The sequence below is a fragment of the Lemur catta genome, chromosome 19 (assembly GCF_020740605.2).
Source record: "Lemur catta isolate mLemCat1 chromosome 19, mLemCat1.pri, whole genome shotgun sequence".
Lineage (NCBI taxonomy): Eukaryota > Metazoa > Chordata > Mammalia > Primates > Lemuridae > Lemur > Lemur catta.
This window is the reverse complement of record NC_059146.1, coordinates 1981349-2009000: the sequence shown is the minus strand read 5'-3', so window position 1 is coordinate 2009000 and position 27652 is coordinate 1981349. Positions and strand designations below refer to the sequence as shown.

General features: G+C 36.4%; 1 protein-coding gene and 1 long non-coding RNA gene across 4 annotated transcripts; one reads left to right on the top strand and one right to left on the bottom strand.

Annotated features, from left to right (window-relative positions):
• Positions 1-124: 124 nt before the first annotated feature.
• Positions 125-25958, top strand: GNPDA2 (glucosamine-6-phosphate deaminase 2). 3 transcript variants are annotated; one of them, XM_045532951.1, is made up of 7 exons: positions 125-211; positions 3000-3158; positions 7314-7415; positions 8457-8639; positions 13879-14063; positions 20617-20791; positions 24138-25958. In XM_045532951.1, exons 2-7 carry the CDS (start codon positions 3035-3037, stop codon positions 24197-24199), a joined length of 831 nt encoding a protein of 276 aa, XP_045388907.1. In that variant the 5' UTR covers positions 125-211; positions 3000-3034; the 3' UTR covers positions 24200-25958. The 3 variants fall into 3 exon arrangements, with proteins under 3 accessions (XP_045388907.1, XP_045388908.1, XP_045388905.1); XM_045532952.1 differs by lacking the exon at positions 3000-3158; XM_045532949.1 differs by lacking the exon at positions 7314-7415 and having other exon boundaries at positions 133-211.
• LOC123624803 lies at positions 8921-17781 on the bottom strand. The gene is made up of 4 exons (XR_006730214.1): positions 16645-17781; positions 15154-15354; positions 10775-10850; positions 8921-8956 (listed from the first exon to the last, which is right to left on the bottom strand). It is a non-coding gene; the product is annotated as an uncharacterized LOC123624803 (long non-coding RNA).
• Positions 25959-27652: the final 1694 nt, after the last annotated feature.

Genomic DNA, 27652 nt, shown 5'->3' with positions numbered 1-27652 from the left:
GGGACGTCCCAGGTGGGAATCGTGTCCCGCCACGGGGCGCGCGGACGGGCCGCTGGGTACTTCAGCCCGCACGCGCCGGCGGCAGTGCGCATGCGCGGCTGCTCCTCTCCGCGCGTCCCTCTGCTTCCGGGTCGTCGGGCTCCGCGCTGCGCTCGCCGGCCCGGGTCGCCCGCGGGTGCGGGTGGGGGCGCGGGCTGTTCCGGGGACGCCGGTGAGTTTGGCGGGGCGGCCCACGCAAGGGGCTCGGGCGCGGATCCGGCGGGCGACTGCCCGCCGCGGGGTCTGTGTGCGGGAAAGGGGGCGCCGGGCCCGGGTCGGGTCGGGTCCCGGAGCGTCGCGGCGAGGGGCGCGTGGGGTCCCGGCCTGGCCCCGTCTCGGCCCCGGCTGGTGGTCCCGTCTGGACCCGAGCCTCGGGGGGAGGCCGCCCTGGGCCCCCTGTCGCGGCGTTCTGCGGGCACCTCCGCACACGGGGCAGCAACCCGCGACGTCCGTCCGCGTTGGGGCGGCCTGCGGCGTGCGGGACCCGGGCCTGCTCCGCTGCTTCGGGCCCCCGGGGACCGGCCGCCCTGCCCTTTCGGTGCGGCGCAGCGCGGGGAAGGCAGAAGCCCCGAGGGGAGGTTCTGGGCGTCCAGATTTCGGTCCCCCCCGCCCCTGGCCGTGACTTCAGCGGGACGGAGTTCCCAGCCCGCTCCGCAGCTGCGGTTTGTGCGCGGCCGGAAGGGAACCGGCGCCCGCGGGGCTGCGGGAAGGGGGCGCCGCGTGTTCCCGTCGCTGCCGGGTCCCGACGCCGGGAGTCGCGCAGCGGCAGCGTGGGTCTCTGGGGACTGGCAGACACGGCAAAAGGCACCTCTTAAAAAGCTGAATAAGTGCGGTAAAGGTCTTCTTTCCTCTTAGTGAGGGCGCTCACCTGGGAGTTCTGGAGGTGAACTCTGTGCCCTCCAAAAAGTTTTAAAAAGCAAAAACTTGACTGTACCTCGGTCTGAGAGACTTCTTTGAGCATCGTCGCAATGAAGTGTACCGTGTTCGTTTCCTAATTTAACCTGGTTGTAAGAATCACCTGTTGATGTTTGTGGAAGTACAAATTCATTTCAGATGTTTTGAAACACTTTACGTCCAGGGAGAGGGACCTGAGAGTCTACATTTTTAACAAGCGTACTAAGTGACTTTCAACCGGTGAGATGTATTTGGAGCAAGAATCTTTGAGCCAGATGCACTTAGGTTTAAATCCAGCTCCCTGGGGCATTTAATAGCTTTATAACTTCAGCATATAGAAGAGTTGCAGTTTTATATATCTGAAAATTGAGGATGATAATTTCAACTTCAGAGACTATTAAATTAAGTGATCCCAGGCTCTTTGATAATAAGAGTCCTTCTCTTAATCATTTTTGTTTCTGCGGAGCCCAGCATAGTGCTTAGGGTATGGTCGGTCCTTACACGTGTGCTGCACTGCGAGGACACAGACACATGAAACACTCCGATGCCCTTCGTCCTCCTCATAGCTTTTTTTTTCCTTTTTCTTAATAATCAATTTGTCAAATATTCTTATTAGAAGTAAATATATCTTTTGATAGTCATGACAGCCAGTAATTATTTCTGATTCCATAGTGTATCTCTGAAATAGTTTTTGACATTAGATTATTGATCTATTTAAATGGAAGCTGAGTCCATTTGTTGGACTGAATATATGACTTAGTATGTCGTTTACGTCATGTATGACGGTCAATGCTACTTACTTCTTGTTACTCTTTGAGAATTCTAGGTCATGGTGATCATAATTTTTTGTTACACCAGAATTCTAAATCGTTACGTTTTTAAAGGCATCATTTAGATTCCATATATTCATTGTAATAAGACCTTCTATAATTTAAAAAACTTGACTTACTATTCTAGGTAAAGTTTGTGGGTAACAAAACTCAGGAATGAGGAAGCCATGTTATACACAGATTGGTGTTGGTGACTGATCCATTTAAATGTAAAATTAAGAATTAAAAGTTGTGAATTATGGTTATGGAAGACAGTGTAAATGTTATAAATCTTGACAGTATAAAAATAAATCTTACAGAAATCAGGAGGTGCAGGTTAGTGTAAGAATGCAAACTTCTGTATCTTTCAAGAATGGTTTTAAAATGACTCTGATCTCTTAATGTTTGTGCAATAACTTTTCTTAACCTTTGGGTATTCTTTAAAGAGCTAAAATTGCTTTTTGTGCACAAATCTCTCCCCTTCCCCCCCAGTTCAGCAGTTTTTTAGTTTATTTTGTTTTCTTTTTCTTCTTATTAAAAATATCATGTCTATTATGATCACATTACCATAAGATTGCCTTAATTTGAATTCTGGCTTTGTCACTTACCTAGGTACGTGATCTCAGTCAAATTGTGTGAATCCATTTCCTCATCTAAAGTTGGGCGTTCTATTTGCTTCACGTGATTGTTGTAAGAATTAATACATGTACAGTTGTCCCTGGGTGTCCATGAGAAACTGGTTCCAGGATGCTGGTTCCAGGACTAAAATGCACAGATGCTCAAGTCCCTGATACAAAATGGCATAGTATTTGCATATAACCTATGTACATACATCCTCCAGTATACTTGAAATCATCTCTAGGTATTACTTACAATACCTGAGGTAAATGCTATATAAATAGTTGCTACACTGTATTGTTTAGAGAAAAATGTCAAGAAAAGAAAGTCTGTAAATATTCAGTACAGACTCAACCATCCATCGTTTCCCCTGAATATTTTTGAACCAAGGTTGGTTGAGTTGCGGATATGGAACCTACAGATACAGAGGGGCAACTGTGCTTACCTGACTTAGCCCACTGCCTGAAACTCAAGGTCTGCTCAAAAGAGAACAGCTACTACTACTATTTTTAAAAGAGAGATTGTTTTTGTATTATGTGCACGTTCTTAAATAGTATCCTTTATAAATTATCAGTATATTAGACTTCTGTTTGAGTGTCTGTAAATTACTTAAAGTGCTCTACCATGGAATTTCCCCAGGTTTGAACTTTCTGTCCTGGAAGCTGCACATCACCATGAGGCTTGTAATTCTTGATAACTATGACTTGGCTAGTGAATGGGCAGCCAAGTACATCTGTAATCGCATCATTCAGTTCAAACCCGGGCAGGACAGATACTTTACACTGGGTTTACCAACAGGTAATAAACCACTTTTTCCATTTTAGATACTGATGTTATCTAAAATTGTATAATTGTAGGTTTTCTCGTATTCAGATATTTCACCCATTCATTTCTAGCCATATCACTGATTGAACATACTAGTATATAAAGCTAGGGAAAAATATATATAATCTAATGTCAACATTTAGTTGCTATTTGTTATGTTAAAATTCTGTCTCACCTACCATGCCAAAATGCAATAGGAAATACCCAACTTAAGTGACTGTCATGATATATTCGATACTTTTTTCTTAGTAGTCCTTGGTTTGTTTTTAGGGGCATTGTTTTTGCAATTCATATCATTTTTTTAGTAGAGTAGTTTTCTTGTTAATCATTAAGAGGTACCTAAAGTATGTACTATTGCCTCTTAATTTCACCTCACCTGTCTTATATTATATTCTCTTACTATCTTATTAGTCCTTTACTATTTCTTTGTTTATTTTTCTTCTATTATGGAAGTATTACTGGTGAAAAATTGGCAGACTGGTATGTCTTCATCATAGAATGAACATAAGTATTAATCAGATATTTTATTGGATTTAGTTTTCTGTTATGACATCTCTTAAAAAATTACCAGGTGGTGTCACTTAAGGCACTTTATTTGGTGTTGCTGACACATGTTTCACAGAGTATTAGACCTAGAATTAGAGTTGCTGTAATACTTGGTGACTGCAAGACATTTATTCTACACCCCTGAGCCCTGGTTTCCCTTCCTGTAAGAAAGATATGGATAATAATTTAAGATGCTATTTTGAGGCTCAGCTAAGATAGTGTATGCGAGTCCCTTATATACTGTAAATACAATATAATGTATGGTTCCTATCAGTGTTTTCTTTAACCAGCCTATTCTCTCCTGCTCCTCCCCTCATACATGCCGATTGCATAAAAGCTACACTCATAATTTTTTCTTTTTCTTCTTTTTTTTTTTTTGAGACAGAGTCTTGCTCTGTTGCCCAGACTAGAGTGAGTGCCATGGCATCAGCCTGGCTCACAGCAACCTCAAACTCCTGGGCTCAAGTGATCCTCCTGCCTCAGCCTCCCGAGTAGCTGGGATTACAGGCATGCGCCACCATGCCTGGCTAATTTTTTCTATATATATTTTTAGTTGGCCAGATAATTTGTTTCTATTTTTTAGTAGAAGCGGGGTCTCGTTCTTGCTCAGGCTGGTCTCAAACTCCTGACCTCGAGCGATCCACCCGCCTCGGCCTCCCAGAGTGCTAGGATTACAGGCGTGAGCCACCGCGCCCAGCCCTACACTCACAATTTTTTTCCACTTGTGTAATTTCCATGGATGGTACTTTTCAAATTGATTTTTTTGTTTGTTTGTTTGTTTGCTTTTCGTTTTCCTTTTTCTTTTTTGGTCCAGGGCAGTACATGTTGGTGAGAATGGCAAAAGGGGATATATTTTTTTTTTTTTCCAATTAACGCACACCATCAGTACCCTCAGTTCTGATATCTGAGCCGTAGTGGCTGAACATGGTTTCTGTACAGTTTGCATACTGTTTACCTGGGTTACACTCAGCCTGCCTGTCTTAATGATGTTATCTTAATTATGATTCAGAAATAAACAGGAATTTGAGTGTGCGGACAGAAAGACTTCAGGGAGTCCTAAATGCCAGCAGTGCTAAACATGTTTTTGTGTATTTAGATCTACAGCTTTTGCTTTCTTTAGGGTAATACACCTGCCAAGGAAGTATCCCTGGAAAACCTGTGCTGACATTTTCCATTACTCTGCTTTATTGACCATCGACAGTCAGTGACAGACCATTGACAGTGTTAATTATGTCCTCTTCCCCTCTGCTTTTGAAACTTGAACATACATGTCTGGAATTACAAGTAGCATGCTGTCTTGCAGTTACCTTCCCACCAAGCACAGTTGCTGGGGAATATCTGTTCAATTTATGCCTACTGAAGTGATCTTAATGATGTTGACATTTAAAGGCCTGCGTGCTGTGGGCCTGACCTGCTTCCCAGCCCTATTCCCGCCATTGCCTACGCGGAGTCGGGCTGGGCAGATGGACGGCTTGCACCTCAAGGAATGGGCCTGCATGTGCTTGCTGCTCTGCTTTGCTTTCACTCGTGTTGCTAGCATGTTATGTAATGGAATCCACATGAGCTCTGGAACCAGACAGATCTAGATTTGAATCCCTGCTTCACAACCATGTGATATTTGGCAAATTCCTTAATCTTTTTGACACATTTTTTCCATTTTCAAAATGGGAAAGATAATGCGAATTTCCTAAGGTGGTGAGATTTACATGAGCTGCTGTATAATTCCAGCACAGCATCTAGGTACGTGGGAGACAGACGTCGTCTTTGAACCTCCTACTCCATCTTTTCTGTATTCTCAGTTACAGCTTGCCCCCTCCTTGTTGAAATGTTGTCCCTTCTTCAAGACTCAGCGGTAATGCCATCTTCTTTCATTGTTCTTCCAGCAAACAAGACTGTAGTCTTTTTTCTTTAATGGAGTTCTCCAGACTTCTTTTTGGTTATTTACCATGTCTTTCCTTGTGCCATGATTATTTTGTACTTGCTTATTTCTGTATTGTGAGTTTTTACAGGACAGAAAGTCTTAATAATCTTTGTTTTATCTGAATCATAGTTTGCACTTGGTAAATGTTATTTTAGTAAATGGCTATTACAAAGCAAGTATTAAAATGAAGTTTCTCTAACCAGTTCATCCTGTGCCGTCTTTCATTATTTTTTCCTTCAGCCACATTGATTAAAAGGTAGACAATGCAAGTTTCTGGCACCACCATTATGACAACTGACTTTTTTATTCATGTATCTTTAAATTGAGGGAATCCTGTAACTAACTCTTCTCTTGACATAGAGACAAGATTCATTTATGCTTCTAGAAAGGAAGAAGGGGAAGCTTATTTATCCGTCTTTTAGACAGGTTTCATGTTAGTGGGCTATAGCTCTTTGAGAAAGAATTATAAAATTTAACCACATAATTTTTGAATTATTAATTGCAATTTAAAACATATGTACTTAATTTTCTATTATTTTGTTCTCTGAACCTATGTAGTATTTATTATTTATAGCCGCTTCTGTTATTCTGTCATCTCAAACAAGAGGCTGTCTTTTTATTACTCTGGAATTTCTTTTTTATTTGTTTTTGCCAGAGACTATTTAGTGCTGTCAGGCTTCTGTATGGTACTTGAGTAGAAATTTTTGTGCAGATTTTTTATTTTGTGATGCTGGGTGGATTAGAAATCAATACTCAGCCAGGATTAGGAGGGGCAGGTCTGTTGTTTTAAGAATGCAGTCGATGTAGCTTTTCAGTTTGGAGTTAAAATGAAGAAAATATAGCAAATTTAGAAAACAGGGAGGCCATCACAAGTGGGTAAATTTGTCATCTTGTCATAGCATGAAGACCATTAAATCTCTTTTCAAATATCAACTAATTCTATAAAAATGTAAAAGATAACATTATTGCATAAAACAATAAAATCAGGAATGCAGATGCAGCATCCAAAGGCCAGATCCATTTCCTGGAAGTCCTCTCTGTCTCAAAAAACACTTCTTTTTCTGACTTTGTGCCCTGTAGCTGATGCTTGCTGGAGGCGACAGGAGATGAGGAGCAGGAGCTCCAGTACAAAAGCCGTGATTATGGCTGAAGTTCTCACTCGGTCTGTGCCAGTTGCAAAGTCTGTTTTGAATGTAGGGACAGTATTTAAATTTAGCTCTGGTTTCCCTTTTGATTTCACTAAGTGGTCAACACTTGACCTATTTATGTCTTATTTGTGTAAGAACTCATGGTTTTTTCCCCAAAAGGTGAGATGTTTATTTTTCTCTTAATTCATATGTACTATCTAGAAGTTTCTGATCTTAGAATTTGCAGTCGTAATTCCCAATATCCAACAACTCAAGGATAATTTAACATACTTTCATTTTTGACAGATTTCCAGCTTTATTCAGTAAACTCTAGTTTACCAGAATTTCAGGGTATCTTGTAAAGAGACTGATTTAACATATACTTGTTAATTGAATACATATTCAAATGAATAACTACGTAATAAATTAAGAATGTTGAATGTCACTAAATAAAAGAATAGGTGAAGTTAGCATAAACTTTTTTAAAATAGATTTTCAAGTGATGTTAGAAAATTGAATTTTTATTTGTTTTAGGGAGTACACCTTTAGGATGTTATAAAAAACTAATAGAATATCACAAGAATGGAGACCTTTCTTTTAAATATGTGAAGACCTTTAACATGGATGAATATGTAGGTAAGCTGTATTTGAATTTATTGAATATTATTTGGCTATATGGTATATTACATTTTGAATAGAATGAATATATTTTTGGAATATTATTCTAACTTATGTTTTGAATGTAGTATGAATATATTTCTAGGATATACTGTACTGTTTTGGGATGAGACTGGGAGTTCATGTAAAAATCCATGTTTTCGTGATGGTAGCACAGTGTAGGGGAAGGAATACAGGACTAGAAATCAGAAGATCTTCATTCTTCCTGGGCTCTGCCACTTACTGGTCATGTAACTTTGAGCCAATCTAGTCACATTTCTCACTCTCTTTTTTTTCTTAAGTCAGAGTCAAAACCAGTGTTGCATGGATGAATTAAGTAAAGTGTATATAAAAGTAATGAGTAAGATAAACACTTTTTCAAATCAAAAGCTATTTATATTATAAGCCATGAAGCTTTTATGACATACTGAATGTTAACTTGCTTAACTGGAAAGATCTATGATGCATAGAAATGGTGTCAAAATGAAATATAGGAATATATTTTCACTGGTAGCTAACTGATACCCAAAGAACTTTTGTGATTCAACATATTAATAGTTTGCACACACGTAGAATGAGTAGGGGAAGAACACGGCCAGCATTTCAGTTGAATGGCTAATTATTTTATTTAGAGCTTAACGTGTAAGTCAGTTCCACGGCCTAAAATTTTGTGTTTTTGAGAGGTGAGTAAGTCCACATGAACTAGACTTCCTGTGCTTGAATCCCAGCCCCTTTGTGAGCTATGGGACCTGGGGAAAAGCTCTTTTTCAATTTTTCCTCTATAAAATGAGAATAATAGTATTTCCATCGGTGTTTTACAAATTAATTTTTAATAGATACATGTAAAGTGATGCTGGACATATAATAAGCATATAGCCCACATAAAAATACTAAATACTGTTAAACTGATTATGGTATAGAGAGATTATATTAAATAGAATTTATGACTTAAATAGAAAAATAAAATTTAGATTTATTTCTAGAAATAATGACATTTTTATTTATTAACTTCATATTTAGGCCTTCCGAGAAATCATCCTGAAAGCTACCATTCTTATATGTGGAATAACTTTTTTAAGCATATTGATATAGATCCTAATAATGCACATATCCTTGATGGGAATGCTACAGATTTACAAGCAGAATGTGATGCATTTGAAAAGAAAATAAAAGAAGCCGGAGGAATAGATCTTTTTGTTGGAGGTATGTAAAAACATTTTGTCATTAATTGTTAATGTTTGAATTAGGTGTTTTAAAATTTAAAAAAAACCTTAATGTGTATTGTGAAGGACACCTGTGAAGGTCTGTGATATCCATTTATTCTGCTACTGATTTCGGTTTTACTTTATTTTCATCAAAAAATAATCTTAAAATTCACATCTTATTATTAAAATTGACAGTTGGAATTATTTAAATTACGCCTTGAAAGAAAGGTCCCGATTCCTGCTAAACTCTTCTGATTACCTCTTCCAAGTTGACCGTTGATCACACCTTTCAAAGTGAATGATCTGTTTCTTTTCCTAAATGATAGGTTTATCTTTTAATGTTTCTTTAAAACTCCAGCCCAGCCTACTTACATATTACAGAGTTGACTCTAAAAGTTTGCATGAGGAGCAGGTGGATTTTAGCAGATCACTTAAATTGCTTCATCTCATGAGAAATCAAGTGATGATGTAAGACTATTTATCATCACTCTGTAGTAAATATGAGTTAAGCTGTATAACTGCCTTAATAAATTCCAAAAGGAATGTTTTAACTGACCAGAGTTCACTTGTAATTTATATATATGTGTATGTGTGTGTGTATTTGTGTGTGTACATAATCTGCAGTTGAAAATAGGAGGGAAGAGTTTTTTCTTTTGTAATGACAACATGGGTTTCTGTTGTCAGTATCAGCATCTGAGACAGCTACCTGATTGCTGTGAGAATGGAATAACTTCAAGTAAATAAAACTAGAATTGTTTTTTGCCAGATTTTTTAATATTCAACTAAATATACTAATCCTCTAAATTAACATTGTTATCTGTATATATGTTATAATTAATTATAGAACTGCTCAAAATTACATGAGTTAGATATTCAGTAATGCTGTATTGCAGTTAATGGGAAGTGACTAAGTATAGTTGAGATGGTTGGTTGCCCTTGGGGAAAATTTTGTTTTACAATCAGACATAAATCTGTATCCTGTTGCAACCACTTGCTAGCTGTATGACCTTGGAAAGTTTATTGAGGTTCAGTATAATTAAGTCATTTGTAAAACAGGATTAATATTAACCATTCCAAAATTTGTGAGAATTAATCATTTTCTAACATGTATAAAATGCCTTGCATAGTGCTTGGTATATAGTTGGTACTCCATAAGTGTTATTTCAGTATTCTCTTTCTAAACTGTAAATGCTGAAATAATTGTCCCTTAGTTTATTGAATTCCCTAGGATTTTTATGGAATTATCTCTAAGGACATCCAGTGAGATTGAAATCTTTTCCTTGAGGAAATTTTTATCCCTTCCTAGCTGAGCCAATACTATTTACTTTCTTGTGTAGATAGAATGGTTATTAATCTGAGCATGGATGCAAGTTATTTTCTTGCTTTTCAAAATAGAAAAGTTATCTATGTTTTAAATAAAATCTGCTAATATCACCTCAGTAATTCCAGAGAACATATGCATACTCCTATTTTGTACATATAGCTTAATTTTGAAATAATTACTATTTGAACCTCTCAGTATCAAGCCTAAAACAATAGATTTTTGAAAATATCTGAGGAGTGCACTAACCACCCACTTTTTAGAAGGTTTGCTATTAAAAATGGCTGCTTAAAAAAATGTCTTCATTTGTGGACTTTTTTTTCCTCTGTTAATTTATTGACCTTCCATAAGGATCCATGTGACAAATCTCTTATAGACTCAATGCTAGGAAATAAAATTTACTGGGAGGGAAAACTGATGAAAACTCTTTATTTTGTTCTTTTGCCTGCTTTCCAGAAAGTCTTCATAGCTTAGTGTACATTTAAGGCTGGAACTCTCTTACCTAAAATTGCTGATAGAACTGTCCTCTTTCCCCATAGCTTTAATTCACTTCTTATTTCTTAGCTAAATTTGTTCTGGGTACATTTCCTCACTTTATATAAACCACCTCAGTTCTCCCTTTGAACTAGGTGGTGCATAAATTATAATTATTTATGTTTATCACTGACACTACTAAAAAGAAATTGACTTTGTTATTTAACCAATTTGTTTTAAGCTTCCTGTAGTTGTTTCCCTCCCCCCCCCCCCCCCCCCGTACCATCCTCCCCCCACAGCCCCAAAAAACACATTTTAAGAGTTTCTTTGCTTCCTACCTTAACATTTTTGCTGTGGTCAGAGGATGATCCAGGGCCTTGTGTTTCGTATGTGCCTCTAAAGGACGTGGTGACTCTGCACAGGGAGAGAAGAGTAAGCTTACTGCATTTGAGGTGCCCTGTTACTGGATGTGTACACAGGAAAGAATCTCATTTGATTCTTTGTATTTGTTGTTCTAGGTTTATCATCATTGGATTTTTTTAAAGATAAGGCTTGGTATCTGGGTCTTACCACTTACCCTTCTTTTGTTCCAGGGTTTGGTTAATAAAAGCACTAAGAACTGTGCCAAATGGGATCAAAATATCAGCTTTATTAAAGGTAAAGTTGGAATAGAGATTGCAGTTTGGGCTGGAAGCCACAAGGGGGTTTTCTACTCCTCTCTGAATTGGAAACAGTAGAATGAGAAGAGCTCAAGAACATTAATCTACTGTCACTCATCCAGGGAATTAGATTAGAGCGGGACTTCCCTTTCCTTGGTAGAGAGAAAGCGAAAAGAGGAAATACAGACTCCCAAAAGTTCTCATTCTTCCTCTGATGGCAAAGTGTTGAGAGACAGGGTAAGGTGTATCATGTAATTCCTAACCTATCTCCAGCAATAAGATATACAAACATGGAATTTTATAAATAAAATCTAAATTATTAACTTTAAAAATATCTTAAGGTATTTTTGTTTTTAAAAAGTAAAAGAAGACACTGGAGAAAACTTTAACCTTCTGATTTGATTGCATGCTTAGATTCTTCGGTTTGCTAGTAGCAGTGACTGGCTAGTGGGACCAAAAGAAAATTAGTTGGAATGATTCTAGGGTAACCCACAAAACTGAAGGAAGAGCTGAGACAACCAAGTCTCTGGAAAGGCGAGAACCAGAGAACTTCAGTTCTCAGAAACAGGAACGCTTAGCCTTCTTGCCTTCCAGGGCCTCGGCTCTCCGTGCCCTCTTTCTTCTTACATCCCTGGTCAAGATTTAGATCCAGAGACAGATTCTGATTGGTTCAGCCTGGGAAGAGTACTTATGTCTAGACCACAGTCTCTCTAAGAGGGATATGGGGAATTGTAATTGTTCCAGCCCCTGTGAGGAGGGGAACAGAGCGGAAGAGAAAACGGTGGGAGGTGGGGGAAACTCTACTGAGCTGACCAAAGAATAACAACCCTACATTCCTTTATCCAGCCGTTATTTATTAAGTGCCTCCTATGTGTCATGAGCTGTTCTGAATGGTAAGGATTTAATAAAGTCCTTACTTTCTTAAAGAGTACATGTACGTTCTATCCATAGAACTATGGGAACACAGGAAAGACATTTACTCCAGAGAAGTTTCGAGATGTTTCTTACAGATGCTGATATCTTAATTTAGACTTAAAGGCTAAATAAGAATTAGCCACATTAAAAAAAATAATTTTATATTCAAATCCTCACATTTTGACAGTTACTCATGGCCATTAAGGGGTACGTTGACCCTTCTCCATTGTTGACCTTTACTGATAATTTCAGCTTAGCTGTACACTCCTCTGTGGCCCAAATCACTGGTGAGGTTGTTAGTGTTGATCTTAGTAGACTTCCTATTTTGTCTGGAAATTTTATTTTCCTGGTTCCATCCTTTCCCCTTTACACGTATTTAGAGAAATATAAATATAAATGTTTAGGCTTTTGTATACCTAAGAGGAGGAACAGAATACTTTTATAAATCTATAGAGAAATGCATCTCTGTAATTTAAACATATTTATAAGCAGATACGTACTTGATAGTAGAAATAATCAATGCATAATTAACCACCTATAGGTCTGGCTTTATGTTCCCACATTAAATTCCTGGATTGCTGCCCTTTGGTAGTCTGTATCTGCTTCACAGAGCATTCATTTCTTCCTTCATCCTTCAAAACCAGGTTACTTACTGTCATGTTTTACCTTATTGTGACCTGGGAAATTTTTGCTGGAGTTGTATGCTAAGTGTCAGTAAAATACATCTATCTTATCCTTAAAGTAAGTATGCAGAGTATAAATGTTAAAGATGTTTTAATGACTCAGAGAACCTGCAAGTTTATTTTTTAATTGAGGTTGCCAAAAATGTGACTTGCTACTAGAGTATCAGTATGTAAAGCTTGTTTTATTTATGTCATAGAAAGGTCTTGATTTTATGAAAAGTATATTCTCCCTCAGTTCCTTCAAATAAAGAATGCCATATTCTTGGCTGTATTTTACAAGTGATCCTAGCATGTTAGAGCTGACAGTAGATCTCTTTAAAGCAGAGTTTTTCCAACTGTGGTCGTCACCCAATCAGTGTAGTCGGTCACATCCACATTTTCTTTTTGTTTTGTTAATGAATGGAATGGAATAGAAAATAGCTTGTACGGCTCCTAGTAAGAGTAAGTATGACTTCATGCAATTCTTGTTTTAATTATATTTTATATGTGTGATGTGTGTGTGTATATGTGCTAGATTGTAGTATCAAATATTTCTTATAATCAGTTCAACAAGTTTGAATACTCCTGCTCTAGATATTATCTTGTCTAGTCCACACGTTTTTATAAGTGAAGGAACTATACTCTAGAGAAGTCCACTAGTTAATTGCCTCATCTGGACTAGAACCAAGCAAATTTTAAAGTGTGGCAAGAGTACAGAAACCACTGAGTTAGGAATCAGAAAACTTTAGATTTGAGTTCTTCCTCAGTATTTACTAAATTGCAACCTTGAACAAGTTGCTCATTTTCCATGAGCATCAAAGTTTCCTTTTGTGTTTAAAAAAAAAGGTGGGGGCAGTGAGGGAATTAGATATGCCTAATCTGACCATCTCATGAGATTGCTAAATGTATCTTTTTTGATGATGCATGTGAAAGGGCTTTAAAAACTGAAGTGTTGTACTAATACAAGGTGATACTTAATTTTACTACTGTTATTAGAATCATGCCAGCTCATTGCTAAGCATATGGAAACCATGGAAATATTTGTTGAATCAATACAGAAATATTGTAATGCAGTATTAGGAATTCAGCTATAAAACAAAGTATATTTACTCTTAAAACCATGTTGAACTTAGAGAACTCTTATTTACTATTTATGAAGAACCTTACTTTATGTGTATGTGTGTGTATGTATGTTTCTTTTGAAAGGAATTGGTCCAGATGGTCACATCGCCTTCAACGAGCCTGGATCCAGTTTAGTATCAAGGACGAGATTAAAGACTCTAGCAATGGATACCATTTTGGCAAATGCTAAATATTTTGATGGAGATTTAGCAAAAGTGCCAACTATGGCTCTAACTGTTGGTGTGGGGACAGTAATGGACGCTAGAGAAGTAAGAATTCAGTGTTCTTCGATGCTTTCCCTTTGATGTTGATATATTTTGGAGGTATTATGATACTGAATAAGTGATATTTTGGTTGCATTCTACTTGTAGTATAAATTGTTTACTAGTTTTAGCAACTATATTCTGTCACTCTCATTGACATGTTTAGAAATTAACTAAATTTAGTCTTTTGGAGCTGTGCACTGAGAATTAGCTCCCACTTTTGAGGTATTGCTTCCCTTGCCTATTCCTGCTGCAGGTTGAGGCCCTAAACTCTTACCGATCATACGGTTTGTTTTTAATTGAAATAGTCTCGTGAAAGGACTGTTGGGACAAAGATGCAGTGCTAGTTATGTTCACTGCACTACTTTTAGAGCCCTCAGGATGATTTAGTGTCCAGTGTTTCCCGACTGTATGTAGGACAGCCCGGTTGGTTTCCAGCAGAAAAGGAACCCATCTGGGTCTGGATCTTCACATTCAGTGGTAAGTAGGTAAGAGCTCTGAACAGTAGACCATGCCTAATTTTTAAGTTTCTGGTTGGGCTGTCATTTTCTTCTTTGATAATAACAGAACAAATGATAGTCACTTCATGGTTAGAAATAGTTAAATTACATGGAATCCCAGACCTCCGTTCCTTTCCGGCCGCAGCGTTGGACAGGTTCAGGGAAAGAGTACAGACAAGATATGATAAATAGGTAACTGATATTGATATAATTATATTTAGACTTGAACATACAAATAGAACTGTCATTGAAAATATAGGAGTTTCTTATCTAAAAATCATAAGTATGTAAAAAAACCTTTCAAGGACTGAAATTTATGGTAAATAAGTTGAAAAAGATTTTCATGTAATCTTCTAAAATATGAAAGTTACATAAGTAGATTTCTTACATTTAATATGATTTAAGTTTTAGTGCTTATGCTAATTTTAGAATGAATAGAAAATTATTCAAATACTGATTTTTTTTTTCTTTGGGTCAATTTTTGCATCAAAAATTAAGATGGCATTCACCTAACAGTATTTGTTCCCAGCATGATTATAAAGAAAATCATCATGGCAAAAGTATTCTAGGGCTTTATCGTTTTCCCAAGGACATACCTTAGTGCTTTGATTTCACAGAATTCTTTTGAAACAAGCATATTTATTGATTTTCTTATCTTCAATTGTAATGGGATTAATTGTACAGATTCTCTTTTGCTAGTGGTTGTAACTGTGATTTGAGCTGGGCTTCAGTGTCATTTTCATTAACACCACATATACTTAATTAAATTCTGAATCCATGAGTGAGGCAGGTGCTACCTATAAATAGAAAGAAGGATTGGGTGGGGAACTAAATTTTCAAGTGGTCAGTTCATTGATAAATGTCTTCACATTCTGGAAACTTAGATAATGAGGGCCCTCTGCATACACTTGGGAGGTTATCAGAGGTTTCCTTAAGACTTGGGAATCGTAAGCTGGATAAGGAACTCCATAGATCGCTGGCCTCAGTACCACTTGTTCTTTGCCTTGGGATTTTCACGTTGATGATGTATCTGGAATGCTCTGCTTTATCACTCCTGGCTTGGCTAACACTGCACCATTGAATTTTCAACTATAAGAGTTCCCTTTCTTACCCATCATTCTCGTAATCAAAATGATTTTCTTTTATTATCTCTCATACTACTCTGTTCTTTTCCTTTATAACATTTGTCACAACTTGAAGTTATTTTAGTATGTTTACTGGTTGTGTTAGTCCATTTTCTGTTGCTTATAGCAATACCTGAAACTGGATAATTCATAAAGAAAAGGAATTTATTTTGTAAAGTTCTGGGGACTGAGAAGCCCAATGTTGAGGGCCCCCGTCTGGTAGAGCCTTCTTGTTGGCGGAGTCCTGAAGCAGCACGGGGCATCACAGAGGAGGACTGGGCATGCTGAAGTGCTAGCTCGGGTCTCTCTTCTTAAAAAGCCACCAGTTCCACTCCCATGATGACCTATTAATCCATTAGCCCTTTAATTCATTAACCTATGAATGGATTAATCTATGCATGAGGGCAGAGATCTTAGGATCCAGTCACATCTTAAAGGTCCCACCTCTCAATACTGCCACATGGGGGATTAAGTCTCAGCATGAAATTTGGAGGGGACATTCAGAGTGTATTACTAGTTAGTTTATTATCTGTTTCCTCACTAATTTATAATCTCCATGAATTTATGGACTATGTCTGTCTAGTTCCTAACACTGCCCGTGACTTAATAAGTATCCAGTAACTGTTGGGAATAGTTGGAATGAATTATGTATGTTTACAATCCATTTTGTATGAAATCGGTTCTGTCCAGAGCTTGATTATCTACCTGAACCACCAGAACTGATTTTTATTGACTTTTGGCTGTTTTCCAGAAGCCAAATTTACCATCAAAGGATTAAAAGTTGTTTTTACTGAGTTATATTTAAAGATAATGCTATATATTTTGAAGGTAATTTCAAAAGAAAGGACAAACTTTTTAACTATTTCTGTATCTATAATCATAACAATTTAATATTCTTATGATGATTTAAGGAAAATAAAACTTAACCAATAAAACTTAAAAACCTGCTTTTCATTGCCTTACCAAGAGTCACAGAGGTCACCAGTGACTTCATTGCTAGAACCAGCATCTCTCTGTAAGTCTCATCCTGTGAGGCCTCTTCTCATCACCTACTGTTGACCGTTCTGTCATCAGAAAGCTCTGCCCTTGTTCTTCATCCTTTCTGACCCGTCCTTCTCAGTCAGCTTCCCCCACCCCCCGGCTCTTCTGGAGTTTCATCCTAGCATGTATATTTACTCTGCATACTCTTTTTGACCAGTCTTCTCCAAGATCATTTTTTTAAAACTGCCCTGTCAGTCAGTAACAGTCACTTTCCTACTTGGGAGGCTGAGGTAGGAGGATCGCTTTAGCTCAGGATTTGGAGACCAGCCTGGGCAATACAGCAAGACCCTGTCTCAAAAACAGACGAACAAAAAAACAGTCACACTTGGGCCATTCTCAGTAGTTTTATCACTGTTCTGAAAAAGATTAACTACTCCCTGTACAGTGGTAACTACTAATGCATATCCGTTAGTTTTCTTTTGGAAGCTTCAGAAAGACTATTTCCATCTGCCTGCCAACATCTAGTAGATGTTTAAAGACTTCGTATACTTACTCTATTCAAAACTTAAATTCATTCTTTACCAAAATTGTCTTTCTGATAAATATTTTCTCCCTTGAGTAGCAATACTGTCCATGAAAACTACCTCAGCTGGGAACATTTGTGCCATTCTCAGCTTCTTCCTCTTTTCTACATCTAATCTGTCACAGAGTGCTGACCACTTAACAGGTAACTTGGGTAAATGAGTACCGTGCCCCCATCACAATTGCCTTAAAGCACGTCTGTTTGCAGAATTTTCAAGGATTATTGCAAGCCTGTCCTAAATCATGGCTATCTCCAGTCTCTATCCATGCCGTTCTCTGTTACTGCCTTGATAATCTTTGCAAAAACCGTTTAGTTTATTACTTACCCATATAATTAAAAACCTCCTATTCTCTGTTACTCCATCATAAGATGAAGTCTATCCTCTGTCTGGCATAAAAGGCTCTGTGTTACTAGACTTCAACTAGTTTCCAACCATTTCCTTTCATTTCCTTATGCTCCAAGCTTTACCAAACTTGCAGCATTTTATTGATTATCTCATAACGGTCTGAAACGCGCCCTTATCTGGGGCTTTTCTGCTTTTCCTTATGGCTTGGTTTTATATGAGAGCTACTCAGAAGTTTTTCCCAACTCCCCCAGAGTTGTAACTTTATGTCATCCTTGTGTTTTATTATTTTGTATATATTATAAAATACTATATATATTTTGTACATGTAGTACAATAGTTTGTTTACATATCGATTCTTCTGGCATCCTTGCCATCTTAAGGCTATGGTAGGTAAAAGCTTAGAAGTTATGAGCTAAAAATCCTGTATACGCTTCTTGCTAACTATACCACCTTAGGCAAGTTGCTCAACTTCTTTAAAGCTTAATTTCTTCACTACTAAAAATTATAATTGATTTAAAAATATCTACCAAGAAGGGATGTGGATGATTAAAAATGAAGTTTTAGGTTTTTGTAATTCATATCTGTTCATGGAATGATTAAATGTTGACTATTTCAAATCAGCTTATTTCATAACCTTTTAAAATAGTATAATTGTTATACTTTTATCATTTCTTTAAGTAGCATAAAACTATATTGCAACATCTGCCTGAGCACTGGGTCCCAAACATCAGTGTCTACAAGAGTCACCTGGTATCCACACCCAAAGATTGGTTCTTTCAATTTGGCGATTCTGTAGTTTGTGCAAGCATCCCAGATTATCTGATGTAGGTTGTCCCTTTTCATAATATAAGAATAGCAGAGTAAGTATTATATAATAGAACTAATTACATATTAATATTGTTCTGAGAGTAATTTTTTTTCCAATTTCTGCTTTTCCAAATATTTCCTCTTAATTCTCAATTAAAAGTTATATCTATATCTTAGCCATAGATAAACACCAATAATTCTTCATCCCACCCTAAGCTTTTCCACCAGCCTGCTTTCCTTCCACTCCCTTCATAATGTTCATGCCAGAAATGTCCTTGCTTTTTCTCATCACTGAAAGCTTAGTTGTCTTTCCACTGTTTGATCAGTATACACTTTATTTTGAGATTTGTTGGCACCTGTCCTATTACCTTTTTACAGTGTATGCGTCAGTAACGAAAGACTCTTGGTTCCTCTTGTCTAATTGTTACACCTTTTAACAGTTTCTCTGTCAAGAGACAGTGTAGTGTAGTTGTTAATTGTTAAGGATATGGACCCTAGAACCAGACCACTCGTTTTTATTTTGGCTTTAGCAAAACCTTGGGCAAGTTAGGGACTAGCTATGCCTCAGTTTCCTTACCTGTGAAATATGAGTAACAATAGTACTTATCTCATGGTGGTGTTTTGAGGAGTTAGATGACATAATTTGGTGCAGAGTTCGTCATTTACCCTTTGAAACCACCAAGTCATATTTGAAAACTCTCTGGAAATAAACTTCCAAAATCCTTTATGCAGCAATTAGCAGATAATTTCATTTAATGCAATGTGTCTTACCAGTGGCTTTATAGTATCTCTTCAGGTGCTGGCCTAAGAACTTCTACTAGATTGTCGGCATAATAGTCATGTAAAGGCTTTGATTCCTGGGCCCCAAATCCAGATATTCTGAATTAGAAGACCTGGACTGGAGCCAGTAACTTCATTGTATGGGGCTTTTGTTTTTTTAATTCTTTCTGTAATCCATATATCAGTCCTAAGAAAAACAGTTTTGGCCAATAATGTCCAGCAAGGAAAACTAACTTACAGATCCATTCATTAGTATTTTACTTACCTTATTATATCAAACATAGCCAGGTTTTGTCTTAAAAGACAAATGTTTTTAATCACAGGTGACAGCATATTAAATTTGCTGAGCCTAGAACCCTATACTTAAGAATCAAATAAAAAACGTTAGTGGAAATTTATACATATCTTAATGCAATCGTGTGCTTTGATTTTAATCAAGATATAGCTTCAAAATGAAAATCAAGTAGTGAGTCATGATATAAAAGAAATGTTGCAATATCCTGGTCTGTTAATCTTTCATTTCCCATTTTAGAAGGTCTAGTTATAAAATATGCAATACAGAATTTCTGTGTAGAATATTTTAGAACTATAGTCACCTTAACATTCATTTTTTTAACAATTCTAATAAGGCAAAAATCAAATTTAAAGATTTATTATATTATGAAAACTTACATGTATAGTTTGAGTTGTAAAATAGGATTGATTTACTGCTGAAAGATGATAAAGAGAAGATTCATTCTAACACATATACACTCACATGTTATTGAATTATTTTATAGGTGGTTAGGGATTTGGGACCAAGAGCTTGGATTTTCTGTAGCTGATAAGGGTAGTTTCAGTTTTATGTGCTTAGAAGGCAGCTCCTGTGTTTAAAGAGATCCCTAGTCCTTCTTAAATCAGTGTGTGTTCTGAGTCAGATGGCATACGTTTAATGAAATAACTTTCAGGCTTCTCTAGATTACTTTTCAAATCTCTGTTGTTTTAGAGTCTTTTGGCTTTTCTGAACTAATATTTATTGCTTGTCTGGACAAGAGCAATCTGCTGCATCATTCCAGATTATACAAATTGTTAGAAGACTTGTAATTCTGCTTTTACAAGATGGCCCTTTTGTTTCTTTTTCTTCATTCTCCCAGGTTGTCTTTTACATACCATTATTTACTGTGTTAATAATTATGGGTATTATAGTGTATCCACTAATACCCATAATAAGATACTGCCTGGCTTTGTTAAACCAGAAGAAGCACTTTGTTCTTGTTTGTTACCTTAAAAAAGTAGAAATAAATAACTTGAACTGTGAAGAAATATGGAGCTGTGTATTTTTTTTTTCCCTCAGTATACTGGTTTTACTGTCCTATTAAAAAAAAAAACAGTAGAGCTTCTTACTCATTTGGAACACGTTTTAACTATTAATTAACAAGTGCTGTTCATGATTTTCTAGGTAATGATCCTCATAACAGGGGCGCACAAGGCATTCGCCCTGTACAAAGCCATCGAAGAAGGAGTCAACCACATGTGGACTGTCTCAGCTTTCCAGCAGCATCCGCGGACCATTTTTGTGTGTGATGAAGATGCTACTTTAGAATTAAGAGTTAAAACTGTGAAATACTTTAAAGGTGAGCACTGAATTTCAAAAGCAGACTGTGAGGTGTTCCGTTGCAGGTGACAGTTAAAACCTTAATGTGAGTGTGGAGTTGAATCCCGCGCCGTGGCCTGTTAAATACAGGCATGGGGGACATAACAGTCAGTCCTTTCAAGGAATAAAAACTCACCACGGATAACAGCAGCTTTCAGAGCAGTTTCTTGTTTTGTTTTTTTCATGAAGAGAATCTCTGTAATCTATATTTTCAGTAAACACAATTTTTCTTGAAATCTAAAATTTAATAGAATATTCTACTTTCATATTAAATATACAAGATTAGCCCAAAAGGAACCGTACCTATGTCCTTTGTGGTTTTCTTTTCACCTTTACCAGTCCCACCTCAGCCCCTCTCCCTGTAACCTGTGTTTAGAACCCAATCAGTGGATAATTTAGGTCTCCCACAATTTCATTGATTCCTCACAATTTTAAACAAATCTCTTCCCATATATTAAAGTTATAATGGCTAAATATTAAAATGGTATGAAACAAATTCTGCAAATAAGCAGTTTGATTGCCTAGACTTCTGCATGTTGATTTTCCTTTTGCTTTTTTCTGTAGTCTAGTTCAGCAGTTCTCAAACCATACTGTATCAGACTGTGTATAAAAAAACCACAAATGCTTGCTTAACAGTGGGTAGTTTAAGAGATTGTCAAGGGACGTTTGACTATACTCAATTTAGAACCCAATCCCTGAATAAGGGTCAGCTCCACATATAAATACACACACATATAGTCAAACTATCTAAGTAGATGTTTAATAAAGCACCTATATTTATATAGCTGATATAAAAATTACAAAACTGGTCATACAGCTAGCTCAGTGATACACTGTTTAGTATGTGTGATACTTTTATTACATGAACGGATATACATTTTTAATCTTTTTACTTGTAACTAGGTTTTTATTTTAACATGTATTGGAAAAAATATACTGAACAAATCAAAGCTGTATTTTTTGGATACGATTAAGACAAGTTCTAAAAAAGCTACCATATTTTATTACCTCTAAGACACATTGATTTTGTTTGAAATTGGAGTGTGTCTTAAAATTGGTGTCTCACCGTAGCTTATCTGGTAGCTTTTTTTCCTCAGTGGTACATAAAATAATTGTGTGTTTTACAGTCTACAGCATCTCATATTTAGAAATATAGCATATAATCTTAAAAAATTCTAAGTCAGTTTAAAGAAAACTGGTAATTCATAGCACATGTAAATATGTGAGTATGGCAAAAATCTGGAAAGTGTTATACAAATGATAGAAGTTTGGCAAGCACTGAAAATAGGTATTTTAAAAACAAAATTTGATCATGCTATATATATGGTTTTGTCTTGTATTTGCACTTATGTTTTGTGAGTATTTTGCTATTTTACTAAATATTCCTCAAAAGCACTTTTATTGGATAGTTAAGTAGATGTAATGTACTTACACATTTCATTAACAGATTATTTCCAGTCATTCATATTTTTATCAGTTAAATTACTAGTTTTTTACCAAGTCACAAATATATCAAATTAAACTGAAAAATTATTAGCTTCTTTGTAATTTGAGAGAAACAGAGTGATGAGTCACTTGAGAATAACAGAGCTCTTGGTTGGGGTTGTACCCATATATTTCAACATAGTCCTTCAGATTTCATGCCAAAATAGATTCCTTAAGAAGAATCCTCATTATCCAGAAATTTTAATGCCAGTTTTAAGGAGATTAATTTAACATGGCTATTTTCTAGTACCAGTAATCCCCAGGTAAACCACTGTACTAGTCTGATTTTGTCACAGTTTGGTTTGTATAAGACTTACATTTTAGTGACTGATAATATACTTAATAGCCAATACCTCTATGACCAGGCACTATTCTAAATGCATTGCACTTAATGATTTATTTAATTCTCACAGCAGTGTTTTGCAGTTGGTACTCTTATGTTCCCATTTGTAAATAAATTAACAGGCTTAACAGACGTTAAACCACTTACCCAAAGTCAAACAGAGCTTGGTAATTGAAATCAGGCTTATCTGGGGTCTGGGCTTTTGTCCATTCTGTTACGCTGCCTCCCAGAAGAATGGTATCGTCTAAATCAAAACTGTATTTCCATTGTTTTTCATACCATAATCACTGCTTCATTGAAAGGTATAGACATATGTTAGATAATTTAAATTAGAAGGGAGGTAGATCTATACAAATTCTAAGCTCTTCTGAAAAATTTTGAAGCACAGACCACTCGTGAGAATGCTGCTGCACTGCCCAAAGCGGGTGCGTATTTCCACTTGGCAACTGTATTTCCAAAGAGGTTTCAGGATATCAGCCTGTCAGGATACCTCTTTCAATGCGAAGAAAAAATGGAATTGGGACATTGTCCCTTAGAAGTGGTTGTTCTTCAGGCTGGACTTTAGAGTGCTTTTTGCAGCCCTCCCAGCAAGGAGCATCTACTTGCCATTAACAAGCACCCTCTCTCCAACCCAATAATCCCATTTTCTCCAAAAAACTGTGTTGTGAGTGTTCCTCCTCAGCCTTCTTATAATAACCTGGAAAACTTAATTGATTTCTTTAACTTTCAAAATATAAAATATTTATTTCATTAATTGGGCCAAAGACAATCTTTTTAGAACTTTTTAAGAAATACAGTACTTAGGCATTAACATTATGAATAACTGGAAGGTTATTTCCCAAGAAGCTTTAATAGGTAAGAATAATCTGCAAGTATACACACAATGATAAAATGAAATTTAAAATCTACTTAAATTTAAAATCTCAATTTCTACTCTAAATTATTTAGTACAGATGATCTTCTGTATTTTTAGTAAACTTCCCTCAATATGGAATGGTTAAGCTTGTAATCAACCCTTGTCATAAATACACATAGCAAAAGAATGGAAAATAATTTGCCAGATGAATGGATAGGGTAATATATTGGAGTTAACCAAAGTTCTGAGCCTCTCACTGGAGTCCAGTGGAGGAACTGCCTGATCAAAATCAACATAGACTTTTAGATGTAATTGAAATATATTAACTGAGTTAGTATTCAGATTTACCTTGTCGTACTGAAGCTGTCTGAAGAACTGCTCCTACTTCTCTGGTTACTCCCAAAGTACTTGTACACATTCTGCATCTGCACTGTACATAAATAATTGTAAACTGGCATTTTCTAGGTAGTTAAAACTAGACATTCTGAAACATTTCTGTTTGTACTGTTTCAAAAAACCTATTTTGTATCAGATGGGAACCAAATAGACTTACTGTATCTTATAAAAAACCTATTGTTTTCTAAAGTAAATGAGAGTTCAAAATTAACAAAAACAACTAGAACTGTGCTTTTTTTCTTTAAGGTTTAATGCATGTGCACAATAAACTTGTGGATCCACTATACAGTATGAAGGAAGGAAATTGAAGGAGATTGGAGCAAAACTCTTCTTGAATGAACAGAGCACTTTTTTTTTTATAAGTAGCAGATGAATTTTCAGCTATGCAATGATAAAACATGGGCAATTTTGAAGACTGTCATTTTTGAAGTCCACCATCTATGTTAAACATTCCATATTTAGAATGTCTGTTTTACACTAGGGTTTGGAAGTAGTTAGCTCTCAAAATTGATTGGCTATTTTCTTATAAAATAAAAAAGCCACACAGCCACCTAGAAAACAGCACAGAAATGAAATGTCTGCCATTTAGAAATTTAAAGTCATCTTAAAGAGTCTGCGTATCAGGTGCCATTTGTGGCTTGGTTCCAGTGGCATACATAGATTTTCGTATCTTAAAGACGACACTCCAGACCTTTCAGGTATCAAAAGAACTATCATTGCAAACCTTTCCTTTCGGAATGCTGTCTTTGTATTTTCTGTGCATTATACACATGCTTTCTGCACGTGGTTGCCTTAGTCATCTTCTTGCAGTAACATCTAGCCATCAAAAGTTATGCTATATATTGTTGGTAAAGGAAGTTCGAAGAGATGACAGTGCCTAAAAGTACAGTTTACATCCTTTTAGAAAGTATGTGTAAGTGCATGTTTTTTGTGCACCTTCTTCTATAGCACTTTTTTTACAAATATCCTCTTATTTTTATTTAATGTCTTGGGTTCCTGCCCTTAATATAGGTATCTTGGCAACTATGAGATTTATATCTACGAACACACTTGATGAAATTCTTTTGGTGACTATCATCTGATTGCTAAACTTCATAAATGATTAGCTTTATTCCTTATATAAAAAGTGTCTGCAAGGAAAATATGAAATATATGTAAAAGGAATTACTGTAAACTAGATTTATATAATTTGCATAATCAAATCACAAAAGTATGTTTTCTATCTTTAACTCAAAAGCTTTCAGTAAACAAAAAAGTTATCTAAATTTTATTTCTGGAACTGAAATTACATTGAAGAATACATGTATTTGATTCCAGCAATTATAGTACCTGTGAACCTGCATTTATTTTTGGCTTGTTGCCATTACTCAATTAAGAGATTTAAATTAAAAGACAATGTCCCTGGCTATACTTTCTCTGCTTGCTTCATGGAAAGTAAAAATATCTTCCTTTCCCTTTGCTTATTTTGCATTTTATAAGCCCATTTAATAGAAGCCGCCTTACTTATGTATCTGTATAATTGTCTCTGTGACTAAAATAGTTTCTTCAAATGTTCAAATAGCAAATAAATTTAAAATGAAATAAAAAAAAACTTGTAATAGGGTCTTATGGTGAAACAGGGTAAAATATGCTGCTTTAATTCCAGATGATGACATTTTAATAGCCTTACAATTAATGGTTTTTGAATAACTAGTCAATCAGCATTTTCTACTCAGACTTCTGATAATAAGCATTGTTTACTACAAACTACCCTAACGGCCTTAGGAGATCATATGGTACCATAATGAAAAAGCTAAAGGTACCTGTTTTGGTGCATGGTTCGACAGTTATTTCTGTGCTTCGAACGTCTGAAAGACCTCCTTTCCACTTCACTGCCTTGGATATTAGGAGGCTAGTTTAGGTCCACGTACTCAAGCTTCTCGGCAAACTGCTGTTTGGCCACTTGAGTAGCTCCCTAACTCCTGAGCTAAGCTGCTTTTAAGCAAAGAACCTAGAAGCCCATGGAAGACGGCATAAGAGTTGGCCTTGGAAGAAACCCTCCATTGTTGGACTCGCTGCTCTGCCAGCTGTGACCCTGGGCAGCAAAGCAGCCTCAGCTCATTTCCCTCACTTGTTCTGTGCACTGAATGAGGGAGCCACACAAGGCTCAGCACAGAGGCTGTCACGTACTAAACACAATAATAGTGACTATTTTAATACTCAGATTATTGTTTAAACATTATTTTAACGTTTGCCAAAATCTTAGTAATATTAGGTTCTCTGGGGAATATGCTTGGAAAGCACAAAACTCCAAATCATCGTGGGAAAGTAGCCAAGGGACAGAAGTTAAGCTTATGCTAAATAACTTGGAAAATGGTTTTCTGTACTATCATTAGTACAAGTAAAACTATTTCCTAAAGAGTCACATGTTAAGAAAGGATAAACTTTGGATTAAAAAAAAAGCTAATATCGATTGCTAAAATACTAAATAGCAGACACACAGTACATATTATATATCAGGTACCAACTTACAACTTTCCCGTAGCAATAATGATAGAACATTTTGTTTTAGAAATTGATTTTCTAGTTTCAAATGCTGTCGTTTTCCAAAATACTATTGTCCTGGTGTTTCAGATTTCATGTGTTCTATCAGCGCTAGAAGGGAGAGGGAACGTGTATGAGCTGATTGATTTATGTAACTAGGACTAAGTCCCAAGCTCCTTAACTACTACATAATTTTAAGTAAATCCCCACATTATCTCATAATGTAATAACCTAAGTATGAAATTCATTGTTGACAGTCTATCCCTAGAAGACATTTTCCTCATTCAGTTCATTCAAGGTAGAAGACGAATATTAATATCAATGGCTAAATTAGTTATTTTGCTGTAGTATATATAGTCTGCACTCTGGTTTGTTCATTGTCTGAACAAACATGGGACTTAAGAGCTTTGAAATAATAGTCATTTCCTGGCTGTGAGATCTCAAGTACGTTACTGAACTACTCTAAAGTTCAGTCTCTTCAACAATGAAATTTAGGCAATTAAACTGTCATTAACAGCTGCTGCTAATACCAGACATCTACCATTTTACACAAATGCATTCTGAGTGTCAGAAATAAGACAGCTCCTGCCCTTTATGTTTCAGACTTACCTAGTTTCAGACTAACACCTGATTATAAATTTATAAAGTTTTATCAAAAAATCTAGAGCAGAGGTCTACATAGTATATTATGTAAGTTCACTGTTTAATGATTCATAAATATCAGATAAATTGACCCAGCTAACAAATTTGTCACAAGGTGATTCTGAAAATCCTTTAACTTAAACTAGATGGCATCTTAAAGGCAACCACATAGTTCAAGGACCTGTTGTTTCATTTAAAGTCACAGTTTCCAAGAGCCTATTGATGCCATTAAGTGAGGACTTGACTATAGTTACAGTTCACTGAGTGCTTACTATGTCATGTACTCTTATGAAATTCTAAAATATATTATTTAATCTTCACAACAACCTATGGAGGTAGCAGTAGTATAATCTCAATTTTACTTAAAGAGGAAACAGACAAAGGGTTAAGTTAATTTGGCCAAGTACGCCTTACTAGTGAGTGGTTGGAAAAGAAATTTAAAACTAGGCAATATGGCTTAACATTCCCACCCACTTCAATCCCCATTCAAAGAAAAGCCAGTAGATTATTTAAACCTGAAAACCCTGAATGTAACAAGCAAATTTTATAATTTTCATTCTGTTGTCAGCATATTAATTGCTATAAAAAAGATACAG